The sequence below is a fragment of the Echeneis naucrates genome, chromosome 20, assembly GCF_900963305.1.
Source record: "Echeneis naucrates chromosome 20, fEcheNa1.1, whole genome shotgun sequence".
Taxonomy (NCBI): domain Eukaryota; kingdom Metazoa; phylum Chordata; class Actinopteri; order Carangiformes; family Echeneidae; genus Echeneis; species Echeneis naucrates.
The window spans coordinates 5,914,593-5,939,466 of NC_042530.1; the positions used below are offsets into that span (position 1 = coordinate 5,914,593).

The window sequence follows — 24,874 nt, forward strand, 5'->3', positions numbered from 1 at the left end:
AAAGACAGTAAATACATATAGTAAGAGAAAAAACACCTCTACATCAGTTCAACTCAAAACAAAAGGAATAAAACATAAAGAAGGCAGTTTAGAACAACAGTAAAATATACAAAAGACTTTAAACCACCCAACCTCAAGTTTTACAAGTCGTGAGAGGTAATTTCACGCCTTCTCAGGCACTTTGATTAAAATACCTTTAAAGTGCTTTAAAGTGTTTTAAAAATCTAGTGACTTTTACTGGCAAGAACCACTTAGTGCAACTTATTTGAAGACTTAAGGATTTCGAATCATTTCTAGTAGCAACTCATTTAAGGGAAACACCACTAAATTTATTATGATGTGCTAATGTAACTTCTTGTGAGTCACTACTATGTAAACATCGAACCCAGAGAATTTAATCGGTGATGTCATCCAGATGTATAGCCAGCAGTTGATTTTCTGACTACAGATGAAGACCTAACCCTCAAATTTATCCGTAACCCAAAGTACATTCCAGAGACGTTATGTAGGATGTAATAAATCTGAACCTATCCCTGTGCTATCAATGACATGGAGCTGCACATAGGTATGACATCAAGGATAAATTTCAACAGGACAATATTACTGGTTAAGAATACATTTCAATATGGAAATTCAGTGGCATTCCCCTTTTTAAGTCTGAGGTAGTTCTTGCTGTATATAATTGCTACAGTTAATAAACTTACAAAAATATTTTGAATAAATAGTCAAAAAAGTTGGTTAATCCCAAGGTGGTGAATACTTTTTAAAAATATATATAGAAATATATGCAAGGATATGATACTGAGGAACTTGATAAAGTATAAATTATTAATGTATGTCACAAATAAAGATATTTCAATGCACCAGACACGTGGACATCACACAAAACCACACATCTTGGGGCTAAAGTTTAACCGGCTTTACATACCTGCATGTTCACGGTATATTGGCCATGTTTTATTTTTTTTTTGGTTTTCCCTTAAACTTTTTGTCAAATGTCTTATAAACAGAAATGTTGTCCAGTCATGTTTTTCATTTTTGAGAAAATTCAAAACAAAACTGTAAAATTATTAACATCTGGACACATCCGCTTATCCTTATGTATAAAACAGTTTAACTGGATACAACATGAGTAACGAATAACTCAAAAAATTAAACAACTATTGAGTCAAAATTCTGGTCTACTTATTTACATGATCACTACATGGATAATGGTTGCCCCCTCACCTTCCTGCGTCATTTCTATCAGTTAAGTATGCGAAAATTTTAGTATTCACTTTTGCTCTTTAGGTATTACTAACTAAGCAAATTTAGAAGAACAGTTTCTAGTGGACAAATCTTTAACCTGGAATAGACAGAAATGTACGATAAAATAATCACATTTCTGAAAAAACGATCTAGACGACTTTCATATATTAGTAAATTATTGTTGCCAGAAAGAAACAGAGTACTTAGAGAAATCAAAGCTTTCAGTGATGTGGTGGCTTCCCCAAACGAGGGGCACATGGTCCAGGGAAGGAAAAAAAAAAAAAAAAGAAAAAAAAAGGGGGGGGGGGGGGGGGGAAATCAAGTGTTGCAATCATAACTGTAGCTGTAACAGAGCTTCTTATACGCGTAAAAGACCGACTGTTTGCAAAGGTTAGCTATCATTAAACTTTGGATTCCAGAATGTACACAGCATAACTATGTCACAATAAGGGGTACTTAGCATTTTAAAGTATTCCTTTTGGTGAATTTCTTATGCTTTTTTTGCTCTTCTGCTGAATATCTACATTGCTAACTCTGTGCGAAGGCCTGTTCAAAGTGCTATTCCAGGTGCATCATACAGCTCATTGATTAAATTATCAACTGATGGTCGTGATCAGTTATTTCAGAAACAATAACCAAGCAAGTAACCTAGCTCAAATAATTTACTGAAATGTGTGTATATGCTGAAAAGAATTGTGAACAGAGCTACAAAATAAGCCAAATATTAATTCTCAATATACATTTAAGTTGTACGTATAAAAAATCTCAGGAAAACTAAAAACACACGCCTTCAAAGTACACTCAGCACAGATTAGAAAGCTAAATCTCCATAATCACACATCCAACTAAAAAAATACAACCAAAAGGCATTAAATCCCTTTTCCAGAATGCATTCCCGGAGTTACAATTAAAACAGTTAAAAGATTCTCACATTCAGAACGAGGAGCACTACCAAATGGTCCAAATAAACTAACTTTAATGAGAGATATGAGCTGCACAATTTATCTGACAAGCGACACTGAAACTTACAGCCCCACAAGCTCTAAACACATCAGTCACAAGCCCCAAAACTATTGGGAACTCATAATCATAACTAGGTTAAGTAGGTCTTAGTTACTGCCAAGTCTGCTACAAATTGCCCACCCAGGTCACCTATGTTCCTATATGCTAGTTCTCCACTAGGTAGTGCTGTTCACCAAAAACTTCTTGGAGACTCCTCTCTCCATCTAGAGGCCGATTTGGGTTGAAAGTAATGAAGCACCAATAACAATGAAAGACTGCCATCTACAGAGAGGGACAAACACTGCGGGAAGAGCATGAATCGTTGACCACAAATAGCCACAACAATTCTCTGCATATGAACCAAATACCGGGCCAAAATTAATCGAGAGAAAAAACAAACAAACAAAAAGAAAAAACAATTGAGTGCTCACATCGGAGTTAAAACGTTCCAAGTGTCATTTCCATTTGCTAATACGAATCTCAATGAGGAGGGGAGCAATCATTATCCCATGATATGTTACACTTAGTGTCCGTGTAGAATGCACAAAAACATTGTTCACAAACTACATCAAAGTAGGATTAACTGTCCAGTGTCCCTCACGGTGCCACATTACAAATATGGAGAGCTGATAGACAAAGTCAAACTGAGACGTGCTTGTAGCTAATGTCTTTGTGTTCACTGTTCCAAGTTGAGAGGAGATGAGTGACGAAATGATGCTCCTGCGCAGACGGTGATTGTGACTGGCCCCAAAAGTCTGACGAAATATTCCCATGCCAAGATGGAGCTGTGCACGGGAAACTCCCACCTCAGTAGAAAGTGACTTCTTGTGAGAGGACTCCCTGGCTTTATTGTGCTCCTCATCCATCGATCAGCGACACATCAATGTGAGACAAATCAATCATGTGCCTGTGTGGTAATTGTGATAATGTTTTAACCAGTGTCAAAACGGGCTGAGATCCTACTTAACATGTTTGTTGTCATGTGCACAATCTGATGAAAGCTGAACTTCGAGAGAATAAAATTATTAAAATGTAAAGACCCAACACAATGTGTAATGACGAAACTGTCACGTTTAAAGATAATGAAAAGAAGAGGGAGTATTGATTACCTATGGAAGCTCATTTGAAAACTTGCTGCGTGCTGGGGATTGGAAAATGTGGCAATTGCTTTCCTGTGTTGTGGCATCATTTTGAACATCTATGATAGAAACAGCAAAGAACATATTGAATACAGCTAGATACTCCTCATATCCACAAGAGGGAGCGAGGGTGGTGAAGGAAAATTGATAAGCTCATTCACTTTCACTACCTACAAAATCACTACAACAGAGGGCGCTATGGGATCACATTAGGTGAATTTCATTACTGCCTTGGCAGAAACATAACGGTTTAAAGTTTTCCTCACAAGATACATATCTTAAATATATATATATTTAAAAAAAAAAAAAAAAACAACAGTCACAGCTTAATCTTCTACACAACTGTCTATAATCTTACTCCCAATACAAGTTGGAGAATATTAAGGAACTACAACATTTGCATACAAGTATTAAGTTGTAAAGAATCTAATACAAACCTCGATGGGGCCAATGGATCTGAGAAGGTTCTTCAGCTGAATATCAGTTGTGGATGAGGAGAGGCCCTCGATGGACACAGTGCAGCGTTCGCTCTCTGCACCTCTTTGGCTTTGTCTGGTGGACATTGGACGACCTCGACCCATCTGACCACCCCCTCTACCTCGGCCCCGGCCCGACAAGACGACCTACCAACCAACCAACGCAAGGTGTGAGAGAAACTACCGACATGAGAGAAAAACACGAGGGAAGGGGCAAGAGGAAAAGCGGCGAATATTCAGCTTGAACCTTTTCCTACTCAAACAGGCAAGTTGATGTTTTAATCCAGCATTCAACCATGTGAAGAGGAGCTATACAGTTTTTCAGCACAAAGGAAATTTTTAAAATGCTACGTTTTCCTCTCCCTCCTCTTACACATGCCGCACTTTCATGTGATTGACTTATTATATTTCTACTCAGAACACCAACATCAGAACATGATGCATGTGGAACGGCATATGAGCTCCTGAGTGAGAGGTATGTTTCTTCTGCTGCAGAGGAAGACGAGGAGGGAGAGACCCCGAAAAGAGAGGGTAGAGGGAATATTGTGTGTTAGTCTGTGTGTATGTGTGTGCACGTTGGGGGTGGGGGAGCATTAAGGGAGAGGAGCCATGCAAGCGATATGGTTGCTGCCTTACCCTGTCAGCATCAGTGAGTATGGCAACTGTGACAGCAGCCTGGTGGTGACAGGCGTGCAGAGAGGCCAGGGGACCTTGTGTAGCCCCCCGTGTTACACTGCTTTCAGCTTGTCAATACTCCTGCACCTGGCATACTGTCCTGTCTTATTACCACTATGCTCGATTGGTATGTCTTCTGAATGCCAGGATAGTGCCAGTGGCACAGGACAACTTTACAGGAGACATTTTGGCTTCTTTTATATCACAGCTGCCATTACCTCGCAGCCTTGACTATTAATATATACATTCTTCAGGTGAGATAGTTGCTGATGCCCACAACACATAAGACAGTGAACACTCATTTATGACATACCCTGTTTTGCTGCGGGTTGCCCATGCCCCCTCGGCAAGCCTGCGGTGTTCCACTTGGTCCCTGTTGCTGCTGTCCTGCCATGGTAACCTTCCTCTGGACGCCCTGGTTGACTGCAGGTGCCGCCCAGGTGCCTTGTTGCTGCAATGGGCTGCCCGTGGGCTCCTTTCCGCTCTGAATAATGATGGAAAAGAAATACTAATTTAACTAACGAAAATATATCTAGCTTTAATCTTAGTTTGCGGGCTTCATAAATTCTTTCCCAAAATATGTATTCTGGGAACAAAAATGATGGACGAAGGAGAAATGCAAAGCCATTTCTATAGAGCAAACTGAAAATATGCCAGCATTGAAGTTGGATCCCTATCACACAAACTGGGGGGAATAAAGATCAACCCAACAAGGTGATGGTCTCATTATCAAATAAAGTCACAGCTCAACTCTGTTGACATGCGGGGAGGAATTGAAGGTCGTCTCTTCCCCGACTCTGCGGAGAGATGTGACAGATCAATACAGGGGAAGAAAAGAGGCGATATCTCTGACCTGTCCCCAGTTGAGAGTAAATGGATTAATCCCTCCTATAGAAATCACAGCTCCTGATTGCACCCATCAAATGCTAAGCTGCATTACACTGGAACGACAGCAGCTCGATGTGTACCCCATCCCCCCAACACCCCCCTTCTCCACAGCTTTTGTGTCTTGCACTGCTTTGTATTATCCCTGATGAAAATATAATTTGCCTCTTATCTGTGTGCCTAAGCCATACAAATCCAAATCCTCAAAAGTGGCAACTTTCTTACACAGGTATTATGTTTCTCCCCCTTCAACCAAGAAAGATTAATTACAAGGCTCTTGGATTGGCATTCTTTTGTTGCCTCACACCTGAGAGATAGGTTGATGGAAAAAAGCAACTGAGGGATGACAGAAAGCAAGAGAGAGAGCAAGAAAAAGGGGAAAAGAGGAGATAACATTGTCAAGCTCCCGTTGATGACAGCAGAACAATGTGGAAGAGGGAGCATCGAGAGAATCTTCTTTTCATCATGGCTATAGGCCTTAGCTGTGTCTTTCTGTTTCCATCTCTCTTTCACCACCTCACATTGCACTCCCTTTTTTTTCTCTAAGATGCGGTACATCAGATAGCTCTGCGCAGGTTTCCATTAAGGCAGTGACACCCAGTTATCTTCATCTGCAGCCAGCCTGTGATTTTGGCTCTGCAGCTTGATCCTCTGGGATGGAGTCAGAAAGCAGCTTATTTCAAATACTATCACATCCCACCAACACGTCTCATCAGTGACAAGTAGGAATGTTTAACATGCATGCCTTTGTGGTTTTTCAATAAAGATTAATGCGTAATTAAGGCCACAGTAATTTATCAACTGAGTATAAAATAGCCAGCAGTGGTAATTCTGGACTTTGTTGGTGTTACTGTCATTCTGGTTTTAGCCTCTCCAAGGCCTCGGTCTTTTTAACAGAATACTCTTGTGCCCTTAAAAGAGGATATCAACCTTTAAGAGCAGTGATGAGGTGTCCCCATCTCTACAGATAAATGTCATACCGCTCTCTTTAATGTCTACAGCCTTTCTGTGTTCTCAAGGTAAAATGCGCGTAAAGACTTAAATACCAGTTCCCAAAGCTTTAGAGAGGAAACTCTTACCAGATCAATTTTGCCAAAATGACACAGACATCATCTTGTCAGTCCCATAGGTTACATATCTCTTAGATTACAAAATAGACAGCATGAGGGCTTTCAGTGGCATTTAAAACTATTTCATTTCAGAGCCATGTAGCTTCCATCATGAGTAAATATCAGTTGTAGAGAATGACATAAATGCTGGACCAAAACATAAAGGGTGTCAGATGAAAATGAAATCATATGCTCACCGCTCCTGAAAGTTTGACGACTCTGACTTTTTGTGGCACCTGCTGCCCTTCGACGCCAGAATTCTTGGTGCGCTGCATCACAGTTCTTTTAGCCCCAGGTTTAGGTCCTTGACTCTGAGCCTGTGTCTGGCCAGGGCCAGAAGTTACGGTTATGTTGTTTTGAGTGGACTGGATCTGAGAGGCAGATCTGTTTGAGTTCTGCAGAGCATTGTTCCTTCGTTGTAGCTGCTGATTTTGTTGGGGCTGCTTCCATTGCTCGTCTGGAGCAGGCCCAGGGGTCTGCTGCTGTGGGGCGTTTCCTTTTACCATCTGCAGGCGTGTCTTGACATTGGGACGTGGTGTACCGGTTTGAGCAGCGCCATTAGGAGGGATAGGGGTGCTGTGATTAGGATTCCTTAATGACTGATTTAAGGGTTGTTGTGTTCTCTGAGGAAACTGTCTCTGCTGTTGTGGCTGCAACTGCTGTTGTGGCTGTGGCTGTGGCTGTGGCTGCTGCTGCTGCTGCTGTTGCTGCTGCTGCTGCTGCTGCTGCGGTTTATGTTCCGACTGCTGCTGTGGTAGTGGTAGTAGTTGTTTTTGTACAGGGTGCGTTTGCTGATTTTGCTGTGCAGGTTGAGTCTGTGTAGGAACAGGGCCTTGGCTTGGATTGTTTATCTGGGAATTAAGCCTTTCCATCAGCTCCTTCTTTCTGACACCAGCTTGCATCTGCCGTCGCATCTCTTTCTTTTTCAAAATCTCTTCCCTCAGACGCTTCTGCTCCTCAATCTTCAGACGATACTGCCGTGTCTCTTCATCCTCATCAGGGTCCTGTGGCACAAAACACAAGTTGACAATGTGACTGTCTCCACTTATGAGAAGGGGAGCTCAGAGCCACTGTGTCCTATTTGAACCATATTACTTGACACTCAGATATAATCAAAGTCAAAACCCAAGAGAAAACTGATAGTATTGATCTGTTCTTTCCAATGGAATAGGACTGCTGTCATTAACAACCTTATGATTGGACGTTTAATAAAACAGCAGTCCTCCTCAGCACACTGATAAGCTCAGCTGAACTGAATTAAGCAGAAAAAAACTTAAAGTTTACAGTGCGATTTAAGGGAAACATTTGGAAAAAAAAAATAGATGAGCAGTTATTTGAAATATTTGTGCATTGTGCAAACATGAGAAATATATTTCCATGTGTTTGTTCTATTATCAGCATTAGAAAAAAGCTGACCTGTGGTGCAGTGCTGAATGGTGTGCTTGGGATTTCCTTGCGAACCACTGTCCTGCCTGCTCCCCCAGGCTGCGATTCACTTTTAGCAACTTGGCCCCGTCCTCTGCCACCACCCAGCATCGGCTGAGTGTTCTGCCCAGGACGCACCACCTGTGTTGCCCTGGCAACAGGCCTGACATTGGCAGCGGAGGAGGCGGTGGGGCGGGCGCTGTTCATGTTTGTGTTGCCAGGTGCTACAGGGAGCTCCCGTAGGTTGCTGTTGCGCTGCTGTATTTGCTTGGAAACAGGTGTGTTCTGAAGAAAGGAAAAAATGTCAACATTTTGAGTTTACAGTTAGTCAGATTTAACATATATTTAGTTCGATCCGTTTTCATCAAGCAATATTTTGTTTACCAAAGTAGGGTCCTAACCGAATAATTTTGAGCAATTAGAATGACGCAGTGATACAAACACAGACCATACAGACCTTGTAACTGCTTTTCATCAGTTTGAACAGAAAACAGATCATATGCTAATAAGATAATATGTTAATCTCTCACCATCCTCTGCCTGTTGGACATGTTGCGCTGCTGGGGGTTCTGAGGGCGGGGAGTCATATGCCTGGGGCTACCATGAGGCTGCTGTTGATGGAAGGGATTCTGGCCATGGTGCATCATGGGGCGAGGCTCACCAAAATTTAGCTGTTGCTGCTGGTGATGGGGCAACTCCTGCCTGTGATGTTCCTGCTGCTGGTGCATGGGTGGATGGGATGACAGTGGGTCGTGATGTGGAAGCTGGGAGACAGGAGGACCATGCATTAAGCCCTGAAATGGCAGAAAACCAGACAACATGATTAACAGGCAAAATCCCAATTTAGCATCACAAAAAAATGCAATTTTTGATCTTTTCTGTATGCTGCACAGTCCAAGTGTATACATAAGCAATCCATGTACACAAATATAATACAATCACTTGTGTCTTCTTTAAAAAAACATCAACAGTCTGTTTTTTTTTTTTCAAACAATATTTAGCATAAAAATCACATAATTTCTGCATGTAATTAACCTCCAATCGGTGTCCTAGTCAACCCACTGAGCTCTACAATAATAGTGAATCTGTCACTAGAGGGAGCTCCTGTATATGTCTGGACAAAATGCTGAAATGCCAAACAGACACAAGCCTCTCTCTTAAACGCTTCAGCAGCAGTGAATATGAAGACAATTCTAGTTTATTCATGTCTACAGCACTCTAGTCATCACTCTTGCCACAACTACATTAATAATCTAGAGAAAAGCGAGCAAGTTTACATACATTCCTGGCCAAGAATGCATGTGAACTAAAAGCCAGGCTCCTTTCTAGATGTAAAAGACAAGAGAAGCTAACAAACACACACATAATACTAACATCATACCATATTCAGCAAGCCAATTCAAGAAACAGCTTGAAGAAAAAGAAAAACCTCACCCAATTGTTGGGCAACATATATTCAATTACACAAAATATTTTAAGTTATAAAAAAACACTTACTCTTAGTCGTACCTGCATCCCAAACTGAACTTGAGGAGTGGGGAAAAGGTTGCCCTGCTGGCCAAATGGCTGACGAGGGTTCATGAAAGCTCTGGGCTGGTTAGGGGGGCCACTTTGTTGATTCAAGTCGACCATTCCTTGGTGACTGTGGTGGGGAGGGAGGTTGGGTCTTGGAGGTTCTCTCGGAAAGAGTCCTAGTGGGCCCTGACCCGGGTGGTTGAAGGCTGGTCCTGGTGGGCCAAAGCCCACGTGGCCCTGTCCGGGCAGCTGGTGGTGGAGGTTGTTGCTGCTGTTCATCAGAGGGCTGGGACCCTGGTGATCAAACATGTGCTGCCCTGGAAACCGTGTTGGCTCTGCGCGGTCTGTGCCCCAGCAAGAAAATCAAACAACACCACAACAGAGATGTCAGTTTTTTTGCACTGTGAGCCAATTTTAATGTATTATTAACTCCCTCTCCAGATGTATAGTGTTATGGCAAGGGAAACAAAAGCAGACAACTCTATCAAGGTGAAATGGTAAACAACTGAGTGGGCTGTATTTAATTCAACATTATGGCTGTGAATGAAAAATCTCAAATATATGTTTAATGCATGTTTTAAGTTTACAAGGCTCATTCAGATGTACATATATACATGTACACATGCATGTAACATGAGTGCTGCTAATAGAGCAACATTAGAAAGCTAGCAGCATACCCTGTAGGTATACTGCCAGAGCTGATGTCGAGGAGGGTTAAATATGCTAAGAGAGCTTTGTAACCCTCGTCAAGGCTGGGTGTGAGACTAACCTGTCATAAAGAGGGGCTCCCTGTCCTGGGGGCCTTGAGGTGGCTGGTTCCTAAAGGGCTCCATGTGATGAGGAGGCCGCTGGGGCTGACCAAAATTACCAGGCATGTGCTGCTGGAAGTCTCCCGGTCCCTGGGAAAACAAAAAACTCGAGTTATAGGCCATACTGGGAACTCAATAATCACCAACAAATTAAACTAATGAAAAATGGGAATTTGCTGTGGAGTATTGCATCGGCAAGGGAGTGCTTGTAATTGAAGGGCTAGGGTCATTAAAAAGACACAGAATCTTGAGTTGTAAACATCAATATGCATACCAATATTAAAGAAACCCTTTAGCATGAATTTGTGAGCAAACCTGCATTAATACTACTTGAGGCTTTGTTAATAAACCTTCTAGAAGTCTGTTTTTAACAAGAAAAGGGTATTTTAGGAGGGAATAAGTGCCCTCATCTTCGTTTGAACTTCATTTTCATTTTGCATGTTCGACAGCTTTCACTGCATGCACACTACTCCCCATCTATCTTCCAAGGAAAAGTAGATAACAACCTTTTAATCTCTCCTTGGAATTCGAATCTCCTTCATAACTGTCTCCTTTATTCTTTTAAACATCCATCTCTGTTGAAAAATTAACCTGCTATTCAACACGTGGCACTTCCACAAATGGGCGGCTTGCCTCCTTCAAGCTTATTGTAAATTACTTAAGATGCTATCAAGGCTTAATCCATCTTTATTCCACTGCTGTGTGGCGGTATTTAGAGAGGAGAGGTGTTAGAAAGCTAGAAGGCCAGAGTCCCAAAAACTTGCTTAACAGAAAGTTAATCAAAGGGGCTTACAAAGACAGGGGATCACAACGAGGGCGCAATCACACTGTTCTAAACGGTCAGACAGGCAGGTTTTCACAATGAGGACTCTGGTGTCCATATAATACCTCTAAAATAACACGGCTCATCCTCTCACTTCTAATCCTTGATGATAAAAAAAAAAAAAAGGCTGCAGGCAGCTCAATATGTAACTGATGCCAAGGTAGCTCTTAGCAATGAGCAGATAACCATGACAAATACAACAGAGCGGTGAAATGTCATATTTAATAAAGAATGGAAATTTGAGCTTAAAGCATATTCTTTGTTTCCATAGACGTACACACACAGAGGTACTTCACAGAGGTGAAGGAGCAGTAACTTCTACCAACTGCCAAAATGTAATTACCAAAATGCCCAACAAGAAACTAAGAATTTTAAAAAAAGTATTGACTTATAGCAATCTCAGTCATACTGACATGATTTCAAAATAATGTAATTGGTGGCATCTCTATTTCATGGTCAAACTGAATTTCATTATGAAAATGGGTGAAATATTCTAATAACTTTAACTGGAACTGAGATTAATATTTCAATACCAGTCTCCACCTGCAAAGATTTAATGCAGTAATACTAGAGGCTATGACCCCCCCTTTCGTCTGGCCTATTAACAATTAAATTTGATGGGATGATAATGTATGATAATCATGAGTAATCAGGTGCCCACTGGTAAATGGATTGTTGCCGGCTGGTATGTCACCTGCATTTCAAATTGTGTCCTTGGCAAAAGCAGCCTAAATGCAATTGACAGCTGGGGAATCCAACACTATGTTATTCATCATCCCATACCCGTCCCTTTTACTGTGTGATGAGAGCCCCCTGATACCGTGCTATCAATATCTTGCACCATCACAGACCAAGGGAAAAGAACTGCAATATACCAACATTTAAGGTTGAAAAAGAGATAAATAAAAATACCTTTTTTTTTTGTCAGCACAGATTGATTCTAATGTGAAAGCCTGGCTCACTTGGCAACATGGTTATAAAACTACATGAATGCAATTGGATGCAGCTATTTTCCAAAGCTAATTTGCATAAATCCATATAAAATGTACTTTCCAGGAAGATGTCAGTCAGTACGAACACCACCTGATGCCTGGCATCATTAACTAGAAGGACAGAGTAACTTAAGGCACTTTAAGTGACTTGTGAGAGAGCTATTTCCCTCAATAAAGTAATTACTTTAAAGGCATTTCTGTCATCTCTTGGATGGGTTTCTTTGTGAGTGAAATAAAGGACCTTTTCTTACAGGAAATCACAGATTTAAGATCCCTTTCCTCTGAGATGAAATTCAGCCTCCCTAATATATAGTGCAAAAAGGCAAGACGCTCACAGCCCAGCCCCATCAAACCACCACCATGTTTCATTAATTCAAATGCTGTTCAAAAAAAGGTCTCCATGCCTTTGGGACACAAACTTGTGGAAAGTGAATTTTAACTGCCGATATATCCTGGTTTCACAATTCCATTATGTGCCAAGCTGGCTAGTCTGAGCCCCAGCCCGAGCCCGAGCCCATCCATGAAGAGTTGCTAACTAATTCCCGCCACTGCAGCCCCGACCTCCAAAAGTCTCCTGCCTAAAGCCCCTATCACGCACTTCCAGTTGTGCAGCCAGACATGTATCAGTGTTTACAGATTTGCTTTAACAGTATTTGGCCAGGGCAGGACAGTCTAATTGCTGTAATGATATTACCCTCACAAAAAGGGACGTTAACCGTGTGGAGAGGGAGAGAAAGTGAGGCAAAATGGAGAGAGGAGCAGCTGCTACTCACAGGGAACCTCTGAGGACCCACAGCAGGTCTGGGCTGGCTCTGAGCAGGAGGCATCAAGGGCACTGCAATGAGAGAAAGAGAGAGCAAAAAATAAAGGGGGGGGTGAAAATGAGGGGCAGGAGGCAGAGAACGGGTGGTGATAGTAGAAAGGGAGGAGACCATTAGGCATCTCCATGCTAAAGGCTGTTACAGAGAGAGCTACATCTTAAATTTTGTCTCAGGATTGCTCCTCACATCTTTACACAGCTGTGCTCAGACCAGGGAGCTCAAGGAAATGTGAAATTCATGTGAATAATTTTCCAAATTCAACAAATAAAATAAATAAGACATTTGCAGTTTGACAACATATGGTAAAATACAATTCAATAACTGCATTTTCACATGGAATACTGCTGACATACTCATTTAAAATCAGGGCTACCGTAATTATGTGTCAACATCTAGAACTGGAAAACATTCAATTGGAATCTATCGCTTAAGTAAATATATAAATAAATCAACACAGACATATACAAACACACGCGCACACTTAATCATAACCAAAGGCAATCCCTGATCTTTCAGAACACGTCTTCCTCTCAGGAGCAAAATCCTAACCCCCCAAGTTGCACACATTAATACACACAAACACATACGCACACAGAGGCTTTGCTAACAAAATTTCAATCTTGGCATGGACAGACAGGCCAGATAAACCCATCTCAGGGAACGAAATGGTGATGCCGCCACAAAAAAAAAAAAAAAAAAAAAAAAAAAAAAGAGGATAAACCCATTACTGGCTCAGAGAGCTATTCACTTGTCACTCAACCAAACAACAAAATGACATTCTAATCCGGACACCTTTCAGGACAGTGCACGGATAACTGCCAGCCAAAAAGGCATCATGCACCTCAACTCAGGATCTTGCTGATATAGCAAGGCTGCAAAATTTTGGATAAAATGCCAATTATGATTTTGATACTCAGAATTGGGACCATGGTTCTTGGAGAAGCAATGTTTCCTGAACATATACATATATTTTGTCTGAAGGGACTATTACATTAGCTTGACAGAAAAAATTTGAATGTTACTTTAGTTAACAGATTATAAGTGCTTAACTTTAACAAAGGATGTGTATTAAAGTCAACTTTAACCCTGACCAAAATAAACAGTTACAGCTCATAATATGACATAAAAATAATAGAACAACAAAGTATCAATAATCTATATTTGTCACATTTAGAAAAGGTTGTAGATATGATATGTGTCATTTGGTTGACAATAACAAATCTACTTATTGATAATGCGTGGGGGGTTGGGGCGAAATCAATGAATCCAGAAATAAACTCTCATAGAAGTCAAATAAAACACATTTTAACAGTGGGAAATACATTTACCTTGGACAGAGGATGATGCGGGCCCTCTGAAATGGGGGTTAATGTGGATGTTTTTGGGTTGTGGAGGTTGCTGCTGGTGATGTTGGGGGAAGTGGGGGGGGGGAGAATTCATCATTCGTGGTGGCGGCTCCATTTGAGGCCGCAACGGTGGGGAGCGGTGAGCCATGTGTGGGGGGATGAGGGGCTGAAGAGGCTGCTGGGCCAGTGGGCGACCGTGCTCTTGGAAGGGAGGAGGTCCTCTTGGACGAGAAGGGTGGTGCTGCTGGGACTGCAGTTGCTGTTGATGTGGCTGATGAGGAGGAGGCATTCTGGTGGGTGGCTGCTAATTGGAAAGAGATGGGGAAACAGAGAGGAGGGAAAACCAAAACAACCTGTCAAACCATATTTCTTTCTGGGAAGATTCTAATATCATTGCTTGCAGCCATGCAATGACATGCCAACAAGTCAATTCACCAGCAAAACTGAAGACAGTATCCTTAAGTAATTGAGTGGAAGTCTCCCTGGAAGATTAATATTGCGTTATTTATAAAAGCAACATAAAACTGAAGGAAATGTTGAAGCCATCACCATGTGCTTTAAAATGGGTTACAACCATAATTATATAGTTTAGCAATGATTCAAATCGATCTTAATAATTGGCCAAACTACTAAACAATCAAGCAAGTAAACAAACATGCCTTGACCAATTTAGTCAAGTGCTTCAACTGGGCTACAACAGAATGTTGCTGAAAGTACAAGCTAATTAACAGCAGTCAGCAGATTGTTTTGTGGTGCTGGCATGTCATCCATCTGCCTTTAAATTTTCATTTCCAGTAATGACATTGTTTTGAATCTTTTATAATTAATTAATATTACCTCAAATAATGAAGAGCTGGAGAGAAATATCATGCTGTCTTGAGAGGAATTACTTTAACACTATGGTATATTAGATTTTTATTATTTATTCAGGCTTTTTTTTAGATGTGCATTTTTTTGTGTGTATTACTGGCCCAGATCCAAAGTCCAATTACCTTCTACTGTGGTTGTCATCACTGGCTTTTTATTTAAGTTACATGTTCGACATGACTGAAGACTTTTTTGGGTCTTGTTTGAATTTTTGAGCAATTTAAATTAGAGGATAAAATGCATGAATTGATATCAAATAAATAAAACCCACAAATTCAATCCTGAGCAAAGAACAAACCAGATTTTGTATAATGTGGTCTAAATAGATTAATGCCAAATCACTTGCAATAATCCATATATCAACACCAATTCTAGGAAGAAGAGTTCTGACTTTTTTTCATGTGAAAACAACCACTTCTTTGGAGACAAAGTAAAGACAACTGTGAACAAAAGACACTTCAAGTAAAAAGAAATCAAAGCTTCTTCTAACTGTGACAAATGCAAGAAAGTAAAAAGTCTGGCCATTTCTAATCATCTTATCCAGTGAAACCTTTTTGCTCCCTTTAGCTACTCTTCCAGAGAAGTTCTTCAATACTATTTGATGCATTTTTCTGTGAAGCCAATCATTTTATCCCCGTTATGTTGCGCGAGATGACTATACAGTAGTTTACCTGCATGCCCATATTTCCCATCAGGGGGAGCCTCTGGTCATTCATTCTTCCTCTGTGTCCTCTGCAGTCAGCCATTCCAAAGCCTGGAAAGCCTCCTCTTCCTCTGCTTCCCCTCCCTCCTCCTCCTCCTCCTCCTCCTCCTCCGCCTCCTCCTCCGCCTCCTCCTCTCCCTCTGCCTCCATAACGGTTTTGTCTCTTCTGCCGTTCTTGTTCCTCAAAATCCCTCAGATCCTGCTTGGCCTTCTCGGACAGTTCTGATAATTCATGGAACAGAAAAACAGAGAACTTCTATATTAACTTTTCCAAACAAAAGTGAATTTCATGATTCATGATATATATTAATGTAAACTAAGTTATCCCAAAATATGTGTGGAATTCAAACTGATTGTTAATGAATCCAGGGCATAATATGACCAGCAGGAAACAAGTCTACCTAGTGTTTCTGGAATAGTCCTCCTTTTACTGCCGGCATCAGCTAACCGCACAACAGCACCATCCTTTCTCTCAGATTTGAACCGTAAACGGCCAGACTCTTCATCTTCCTCATCCTCCTCCTCTGATTCTTCCTTGGTTTCCTCTTCAGGCACAGCTTCATTTTCAACCTGAAGACATTTTCAGAGGTGAAAAACAAAGCCCGCCCCCATTTCTTAGGTTGGAGGAAACACCCATTCACTTGTGTTCAACTTCATTGTGGTTTCCAATGCAACACAAACTCTAAGTTTAAATTCTTATAATTTCCTGGTGTGAGAATAAACTTGATCAACTCAACTTGAAGCTTGAACGTGTTAATATAAGAAAACCTTGAAAGAACTACAGTACAATTATATTAAACAGTAGCAAAGTCACATCAATACTAGTCAGCTGAGTTGGGAGAGAGTTCTTTCCCTGGAGCAGGTTAGAGAAGTTTGACAATTTCTCCGTGGATTGAGCTCAGTTTTACACATGTAAAAATTGTGTAAATTGAAGATCTTATGAGAATCACCCGAGTCTCTTGTCTATTGTTTGCTAGGGGTCTGACCTCTTCTCTCCTCTGCTGAGATCATGAGATCTCTGACTGACCTGACAGCATACTGAGGGACATTGAGTGATGGTCAAACCATTAGAACTACATGCCTCTGACAAGACAGGTTTTAACAACTGGAAATAATCAATTCAGGTCATTCAGCACTCATTTCCCTCGCAGTCTCCTCCCCTGTGCAACAATTAGCCAATTAATCTATCAGATGACTGAAAGAGAACTGCACTGCAACAATTCTGATTTTCAAATCTTTTTTTTCACCAAAATGCTAAATATTTTCTATTTGCACTTTCTGAATGTGAATATATACTGTTTTTAAATGAACTTTAAATGAATTTAAACATTAAACTACATTGCTTGGAATGGGCTATATAATTACAAGCTCATACCTTTAAATACTTAACTACGATGAGGGGTGATAACCACTAGCGGTTACGTACAGTACCTATGCTGGATCTTAAAAGCAGATTCTGAAAAGATGCAGTCAATCTATAACAAAAATGAAGGTATTTTTAAGCATACCTCTTCGGTGTCAAAGACCTGTGAGTCCTCTGCAGCGTCTTCCTCCTCCTCTTCTTGCTGCTGTTCTCCCCCCACTTCTTCATCCTCAGGGGCCTCCTCCTGTTGGACTCCATGTTCTTCCAAAGGCTCATCATCATAGGAGGTTTGATATTCATCATCCTTCATAGATCGGATGAATTGCATGTACTGATTAGTTTAAGTGGTAATAATGCTTTGATAATAAACAGCAATGTCTGACTGTATTTCAGTCAATTCTAGAAAACACTCCATTCTGTTGCAGTTAAAAACATCTATTCCTTCAAAGTAATGTTATGTGTAGGCACAGTTTGAGTTTAACTGGCATTAATTTTTCCGTTGCCTAAAATAAACAAAAGGGGGCTAAATGTTGATAGGTGTAAAGAGAAATTTTAAGTCAAATACAAAAATAATACAGATCATAAAGGCAAATATTAAAATGTTATGGAGAGGATTTTAGGGAGGCACTATGTACAGCCCCCCTTCCACGCCCAAACCCAAATTACCATAACAGTGGGAGCAAGGCTTCATTACTATTCCTGACAGCATTTGAAATTCAATGAGATGTAAATGTTTGACATGATATACAGAAATGCAGGCTCAGATAAAAACACTCCTCCCCGCTTCAATGATGGTGAAAATATCATTGACTGACTCCTCACAAATCACGCTGTTATTGGCCGCACTGTAAGTTCATGACTCCATGCCAAAAACATGGCACAGATGCAAACATTCTGGGAGATGACAAATCATTTTTTTTCCTACTCCACAACAAGATTTCAGTTCAAATGAAGAGACAAACTTCATACAATCCCAAATACAACATTTCAGCCATTCCAGAAACCCAAAAAGCGATCGCAAAAGTTAAATTCCATTCTGCATATGAAACCTCTTACAAAAACCTCATTGCTAAATAAGGTCAAACTGTAGGTCACACAATAGTGTTTTGTGCTGCGCTCCATTAACCTGCAAAACAGCAGCACATATTAATGCAGAAAGAAAAAAAAAAAAAAAAAACACACTCAGTAAACCTGATGGATGGACAGCCCCCCAAGGGAACTAAACAGCTTAATCCTTTAAACTGTTCCACGTAGTAACCACTGAATACCACAGTGTGCAAAATGTCAAGGCCAGGCAGTTTAGTGACCTTGTAAACAGTTATTATACCTAATAGAAACACACAACTAAAACCAGACATTTCCAAATCCAAAGTGGGCACTTGAGCTGTGTACCTTCAGTAAGAAGGTCAACATCTTATCTTTGTTTGAAGAAAGGAGGTAGGCTAATATATCTCTGTCATGTGCCAAACACTATCCCACCTTGGTAAATGGACCATAACGGACATTTGCACATGGATCTGGTCTTATCTTTGATCCTCTTAGTCTGGGCTAAGAGGGAAGGGAAACGAATAAAGGGGAAACTCGCATCAATCATTAGAAAACTGTATGGGGTGTCCTCAGGAAGGTCAATAATCTTTTCACCTGCATGAGACTTTATCAGATCCAGTCTAAAGCCTGAGATAAAAGCCCCCCACATTAACCTCCGTCGATTGGCAGCATATATCCTCAACACAAAGCAGCTTCTTACTCCCCCAAAGATACAGGACCCAAGGTCACAATGGCACAGGGATTTGGAGGCGACAGCAAAGCATTACTTCACACCAAACAAGCTGTCAACACAAACTTTGTCAGCAAGATGGAGAAATTAACTGGCAGGAAGTGATACTGAATCTAATCCTCCCAAAAACTGTAACCTCATTGAATAGATTTTTGGTTCTGACTGTCCCCTTACTGAGACAATAAAACTGACATTATCTCTCGAATACAATAGAGTTAGACAGAAAAGGGAGGACATATGTGGGTGTTTGTGTGTTCATCTGTAGGCAAATGTGAGAACTCACTTGAAATTCACCATCTAAGGGCTCATTGATTTGGATGTCTAACACTTCATCCTGGTAGCCATCTTCACCCTCAGCTAGCTCTCCAGTGTAATCCATCTGGTCTTCAGCCATCTCTACACTGTCATCATGTGTGTATTCCTCGTTATACTCCTCTTCCTGGTACCCCTCCTCCGCTGCATCCCCTTCTGCACCCAGGTTCACAATGTCATCTGTGTGGTCTGCTTCCTGCAAGTTATCCTGCTGGTCATAGGATGTTCCCAAGGTGTATGTGGCATTCAAGCTCACATCCTGACCACTGAAAACAAAGAAAACATTACTCTCTCCAGAAAACATAAAAGAATGATAGGAACTTAAAGTTAAGCTCTGAGCTTAACTTTGTTATCTCCTGAAACTATTATATAAATGAAGCCATAACACTATAACACTGATGTCATCAGCTTACCTCATATTCATATCTTCATCATCACTTTGCAGAAGGTCATCATTCAGCTCTTCATCGGACACTTCTGAAGGATTCTGGAAAAAAAATAAAATTAAATATATATATATATATATATATATATATACACACATATACACACATATACACATAAAAGAACTTATTTATTGAATGTATTTTTTTTCTCCTTCATTTGTGTGTGTGTGTGTATATGAAGTGTGGGGGTGGGGAACCACCTCCAACCCCAAAGGATGCTCTATTCCCATGTGGTGCAGACAATCTGGGCAGGTCAACACAGCTCTTTTTTGTCCACTGTACTTCCTCCTGTTTCACATCAACAGTTCCCCCTGTGGAGGAGCCACCTGCTACAAGTTCATTGCTCTGCTCTGTTTTCTAAATGTTCTATCAACAACCCCCAATGTTTTGGATGCTATTTTCCATTTAAGCAGAGTGCATTTTGGTACGCATATTAAAGTAAATTAATATAGTGGAAACATTTTATTTAATCTTACCTTTTTACCTGAGAGCCAATCCTCCTCCAACAATTCTTCTTCCAGATCACTTTTGAGGAAGAAGGACAATAAATAACAAATTAAACGAGTGTCAAAGAGTGTAAAACATTGTCTTTCCTTAAAGGATATACTCCATTATGGATTAGTCCCTCTCTTTGTTCTAATGATCTGTCAGTAGTTATTTACTGATCCCACAGCTATCAAATATGGGATACACCTCTAGCCTTAGAGAGCAAAGTACCCTTGGAGTACAGCTCGAAAGCTGATTTGACTGTCCAGTAAAAACTGTGAATCTCTTTTTCCTTGATTTTTCTCAGGTAAGGTTAAGAATGAACTGCTCCTTTATGGGCTGAGGATATGTACTGGTGAAAAAAAATGCATCGTGCAATGATCTATTTCTCACAGGGCAGTCACATTTTTGATGGAAGAAATTCCACTGGATCTATATTTACTACCTAAGCAAGTTGTGAGTTTTATTTGTTTAGTTTGTTTTTTAAATATAGCACTCTTCCTTTAGGCATGGGAACATGGCAAGATGAATTACCTCTCTAGATCATCATCTTCACCTCTCCTCCTGCGTGATCGCTCAGCACCAGGTTTGTCATATTCATCAAAGTCATAATCTGCAACAGTAAAGAAATTTAGTTTATGGATTGGCACGACTGCAATATCATGCAATATCTTTGTATGCTGACAGTCATACTATATATGTATATTCCTCTTATCCCAACGTGTGTGGGATGAACTATGTGTACAGAATATGCACATATTTTCCAGCCAACAGCTTGATGCACAATATAGACCCTTAATTTCTCATTAATGATTCCAACAGAAAAGCTGTTTGTCCCATATATTCCAAAGCCGTCCTAAGATAACACTAAAGATATTTTCAGTTAGAGTTCTATGATCTTATGATGTGATACTTTACTGTTCCCAAGTGCAACTTCATCTTGTGCTCAGTGGAGCTGCATACATTACAATAAATCATGAGACAACACATGAGAAAACCTAATCAATAAACTTATAAAAAGTGTTAAATAAAAGCATGTTCAATAAATAGAGAATCGATAGATAAAAAGGTACTTTCAGCAGTTACCGGAATATAACACTGATTAAATATATCAAAAAATAACATTGGGCAGCACAGTAGCATAGTGGTTCGCGATGTTGCTGCAAAATGAGGTTGCGGGTTCAGTTCTTGGGCCTGGGGCCTTTCTGTACAGAGTTTGCATGTTCTCCATGGTGCTTGCATGGGTTTCCTCCCACAGTCCAAAGACATGCATTTTTAGGTTTATTAGTGACTCTAAATTGCCCCTAGGTTTAAGTGTGGCTGTTTCTTCATCTTTGTCTGTCTCTGTATGTTGGCCCTGCGATGGACTCGCGACCTGTCCAGGCTGCACCACACCCTCGCCAATATGAGCTGGGATTGGCTCCGGCACCCGGACCACCCATGATCCAGAAACAGATAGGCGTTATAAGTGAATAAATGAATGAAAGAAATAACATTTCATATGGTATCATATATTGCACATATAACTGTAGATTTTAAAAACCTCCATGGCACTCCTGAAAGTATTGCACCATTGTGTGTTGAGTTATGCATAATTCTTTTTCATTTCATGGGGTTTTTGTGACCATTAATAACAATTGATAATAATTCATATTAAAGTTATACATTTGTTCATACTCATTTATGTATTTTAACTTAGACCTGACCTTCAACACTGTATTATCACAGGATCTGTCATTTTATCTGTGTCTGTTCAACCCTGAATTTATACAACCACAACCCTGCATCATGTGATGCATGTTCTCTAAACAAGTTATCCCAACAATGCCATTACATAACATCTAGCAGAATGACTTTATGAAAGGGGGTACAGCTCCAGAACAAGAAATCCTTGATTCTCTAAAAGTCACAAGTCTTCTCAAAAAAAAAAAAAAAGTTCAAAGTAACCAATACAATGATACTACAGATATTATCTGAAAACTCTATTTTATTTATTAAAAAAATAAATAAATAAAATAATCAATATTAAATAAATTAGAAACAATGAAAAGGTGAAAATTCCAAGGATAGGTTTTGCAACAAAAATATGGTTCTTGGCACAGTGAACTATTCAAAATGGCACAGACACAGCAAATATGTAGACTTTTCATGGTACAGAAAACACATGCGTTATTCAGACTCTATAAATAAGACGTGTCTAATAAGACATGCAGAGGACACAGTTAATCACAACACTGTACATGCGCAAGGAACACCCTACTTTAATATAAAAATTATCTCTTTCGGACGCTGAAAAACAAACTTTGACAGAGATGAAAGGCCAAATAATTACATATGATCTAATACACCCTTCCTCTCCTATTACTCTCATCCCAGTTACAACCAAAGAACTGATGATCACATCTCATTTGCAGCCACAGAGTAGATCTGTCCAAGTTTACATGATGAAGCCAGACAAGTTCTCAACAGTCTTGGCTTTTACACATCAGTATATGTTTTCTTCCATATTTTACCTTTCAAAGTCTACTATTAGGGCTAATAATGGAATCATATGGAATCATAAAGAAAAAAAAAACAAAAAACAAAAAACACAATATTGTCTGGAATACAGACAAAAGTAATTTTAGTTTTAAAATCTGTGCTTTTCATGCTGTGACATCCCAAAATGCCTTGCGTGAGAAAAATGTATTGCTGGCTTTAAAATGGGGTTTTGGATGCAGCCAAGGATGAATCTAAAATGGATGGTCCAATATGTCAATCTCAAATTAAAAAAATGTTTACACATGACAGGCTAACAAAGCTGTCCCACAATTCATTTTGCATATGTCAGTTGTACATTTGGCAACTATAAGCAACCATATCAATTGAAAAGCCAGCATGATTGAAATTTTTGCAATAAATGCTGCAAGCAAGGTACAATTCCTATCTCAAGCCTCAAAATACTGCCAACCATATGACCACATGGTTGACAATGGTGCCAAATAAATAATTTGGTATTGGCAATAAATTGTTTGCCATGTGTCAAGTTTAGAGTTCAACGTATATGAAATCATTTAAAGTGAGATATAATCCAAGTGTTTCCCTTGTTAATTATGCTGACATTAAAAAGAATATGTTGTAATAAACGATGACACTCATGGGTGAACATAAATGACATGTTATGGATCTCCTAATAACAAACTACAGCTCAGATCTGGGCAGGAAAATTAACAAAGTGAAGGTGGTATAAAAATCACACTTAAACTGCGTCATGTACGAGCTCTCCTGTGGACACATGCTGTTCCTGGATCAATCCCAAACCTGGCGACAAGGCCAGAAGATTAAACGAACAAACACACACTACACGATTTGAAGCGCGAAATAAAAACAACCATCGTTGGTCCCCCCACCCAAAAAAAAAAACAAAAAAAACGGAGTATTTTATAAGCGGCTGTCCTCAGCGGGTCAAAGTTAGCTAGCTAGCATTTATCAACAACGACGTCGCTAATGCATGTTTTTTTAATCTGAGAACACACATTTAACGTTATGGAGCAATTATTAATTATTGAAAATGATATTTAATAGACTTAACGTTTAAAGAATAGCGTCGATACGACAATCACAACCCTGATTTACTCCATCTGTTCAGGACAAATATCAGCCTATTTATTTGCTAACTTGATAGCCTCTTTGCTAACTACATTTACAGACGCAATTTGTTACAACCACAAGCCTTGAAATTTGGGTGTGAATATCCAAAGCTAACGTTGATGTCAGGCCGCTTACTCAACCTGGATTTGTTTGCCAAAACAGGACAACACGAGTATTGGCCAATTTAGTTCCTATCGCGAATTACGCAACATTTCCAAATTTAGTTCGCATCCAAGCTAATATTACTATTCGCTGACATATGTACCTCCGAATAAAAACACAACCACTGTAAACCACTGGTGCTTACTGGTTTATATTCAATGCAAAGCTAATAAGCTAAACATAGCCCAGGTCCTGTTTGTGGCCTAAAGTCACTGCGGCCGTATTTCAATCTGCTGTTAACAGTGGCTAGCTATGTTAGCCAGCTTGGCTAGCTGGCGTTGCTAAGTTAGCATTAGCGACAAAAGCATTACTCACCCTGCGCGTTGGCTGACATGGCGTCCAGCTTAATGTCTGACTTTAAAAGTGGAGGTTACATTGAATCTTTAGTGCTACAGCTGTGTGACAAGGGCTAAACGTGAGACCAGAAAACGAATAAGCTTCTATGCGGCAATGATTTCCATCCAGCTCCGGAGCACAAACATGGCAGCTCTGTGGTCGCTGCAGTGATGCATTGTGGGAGGGAAACAGCAGCTCCCCCGATTATTTTTGCTGCACAAACGCGATCTGCCTGACAGCTCAGATAAACACGAGGGCTGATCATTATGCACACGACAAATATTTGACTTCCACTGTTACACGTAGTCTTTAACGAGTGCTTGCTGTGGAAAATACCCTTTTTTCACAATCGGATAGATCTCGCAGTTTGGTTCAACATTGTTTCAATGAGCGAGCTTCATCAAATTTCTCAATTTATCCTGAAACTTAGATCCATTCATCCACTTATTGCGTTCAGAATCTGACAGTAATCTGTATATTAATGTTTCTCTTTGTTCTCCATGTTAATGATTCACATGTAATTAAAT

At 40.1% G+C, this 24,874-nt stretch overlaps 1 protein-coding gene across 3 annotated transcripts; it reads right to left on the reverse strand.

The window, feature by feature from the left end:
• Positions 1-925: 925 nt before the first annotated feature.
• Positions 926-24,507, reverse strand: rbm33a (RNA binding motif protein 33a). 3 transcript variants are annotated; one of them, XM_029529232.1, is made up of 19 exons: positions 24,327-24,507; positions 20,754-20,832; positions 20,210-20,258; positions 19,701-19,774; positions 19,259-19,553; positions 17,344-17,502; positions 16,237-16,405; positions 15,804-16,057; positions 14,248-14,566; positions 12,872-12,933; positions 10,244-10,373; positions 9,457-9,818; positions 8,490-8,753; positions 7,951-8,244; positions 6,732-7,538; positions 4,854-5,024; positions 3,827-4,012; positions 3,360-3,448; positions 926-3,157 (listed from the first exon to the last, which is right to left on the reverse strand). In XM_029529232.1, the coding sequence occupies exons 1-19, from the start codon at positions 24,343-24,345 to the stop codon at positions 3,109-3,111; spliced, it is 3,831 nt and encodes a 1,276-aa protein (XP_029385092.1). In that variant the 5' UTR covers positions 24,346-24,507; the 3' UTR covers positions 926-3,108. The 3 variants fall into 3 exon arrangements, with proteins under 3 accessions (XP_029385092.1, XP_029385093.1, XP_029385091.1); XM_029529233.1 differs by having other exon boundaries at positions 9,469-9,818; positions 14,248-14,569; XM_029529231.1 differs by having other exon boundaries at positions 14,248-14,569.
• Between the last annotated feature and the right edge of the window lie 367 nt (positions 24,508-24,874).

Excerpts from the sequence above, each read along its gene's own strand:
- rbm33a (XM_029529231.1), bottom strand. Across the intron at positions 20,259-20,753 it reads GAAGATGATGATCTAGAGAG|TGATCTGGAAGAAGAATTGT; the intron begins GTAATTCATCTT and ends CTTCCTCAAAAG. Across the intron at positions 19,554-19,700 it reads GATGAAGATATGAATATGAG|TGGTCAGGATGTGAGCTTGA; the intron begins GTAAGCTGATGA and ends CTTTGTTTTCAG.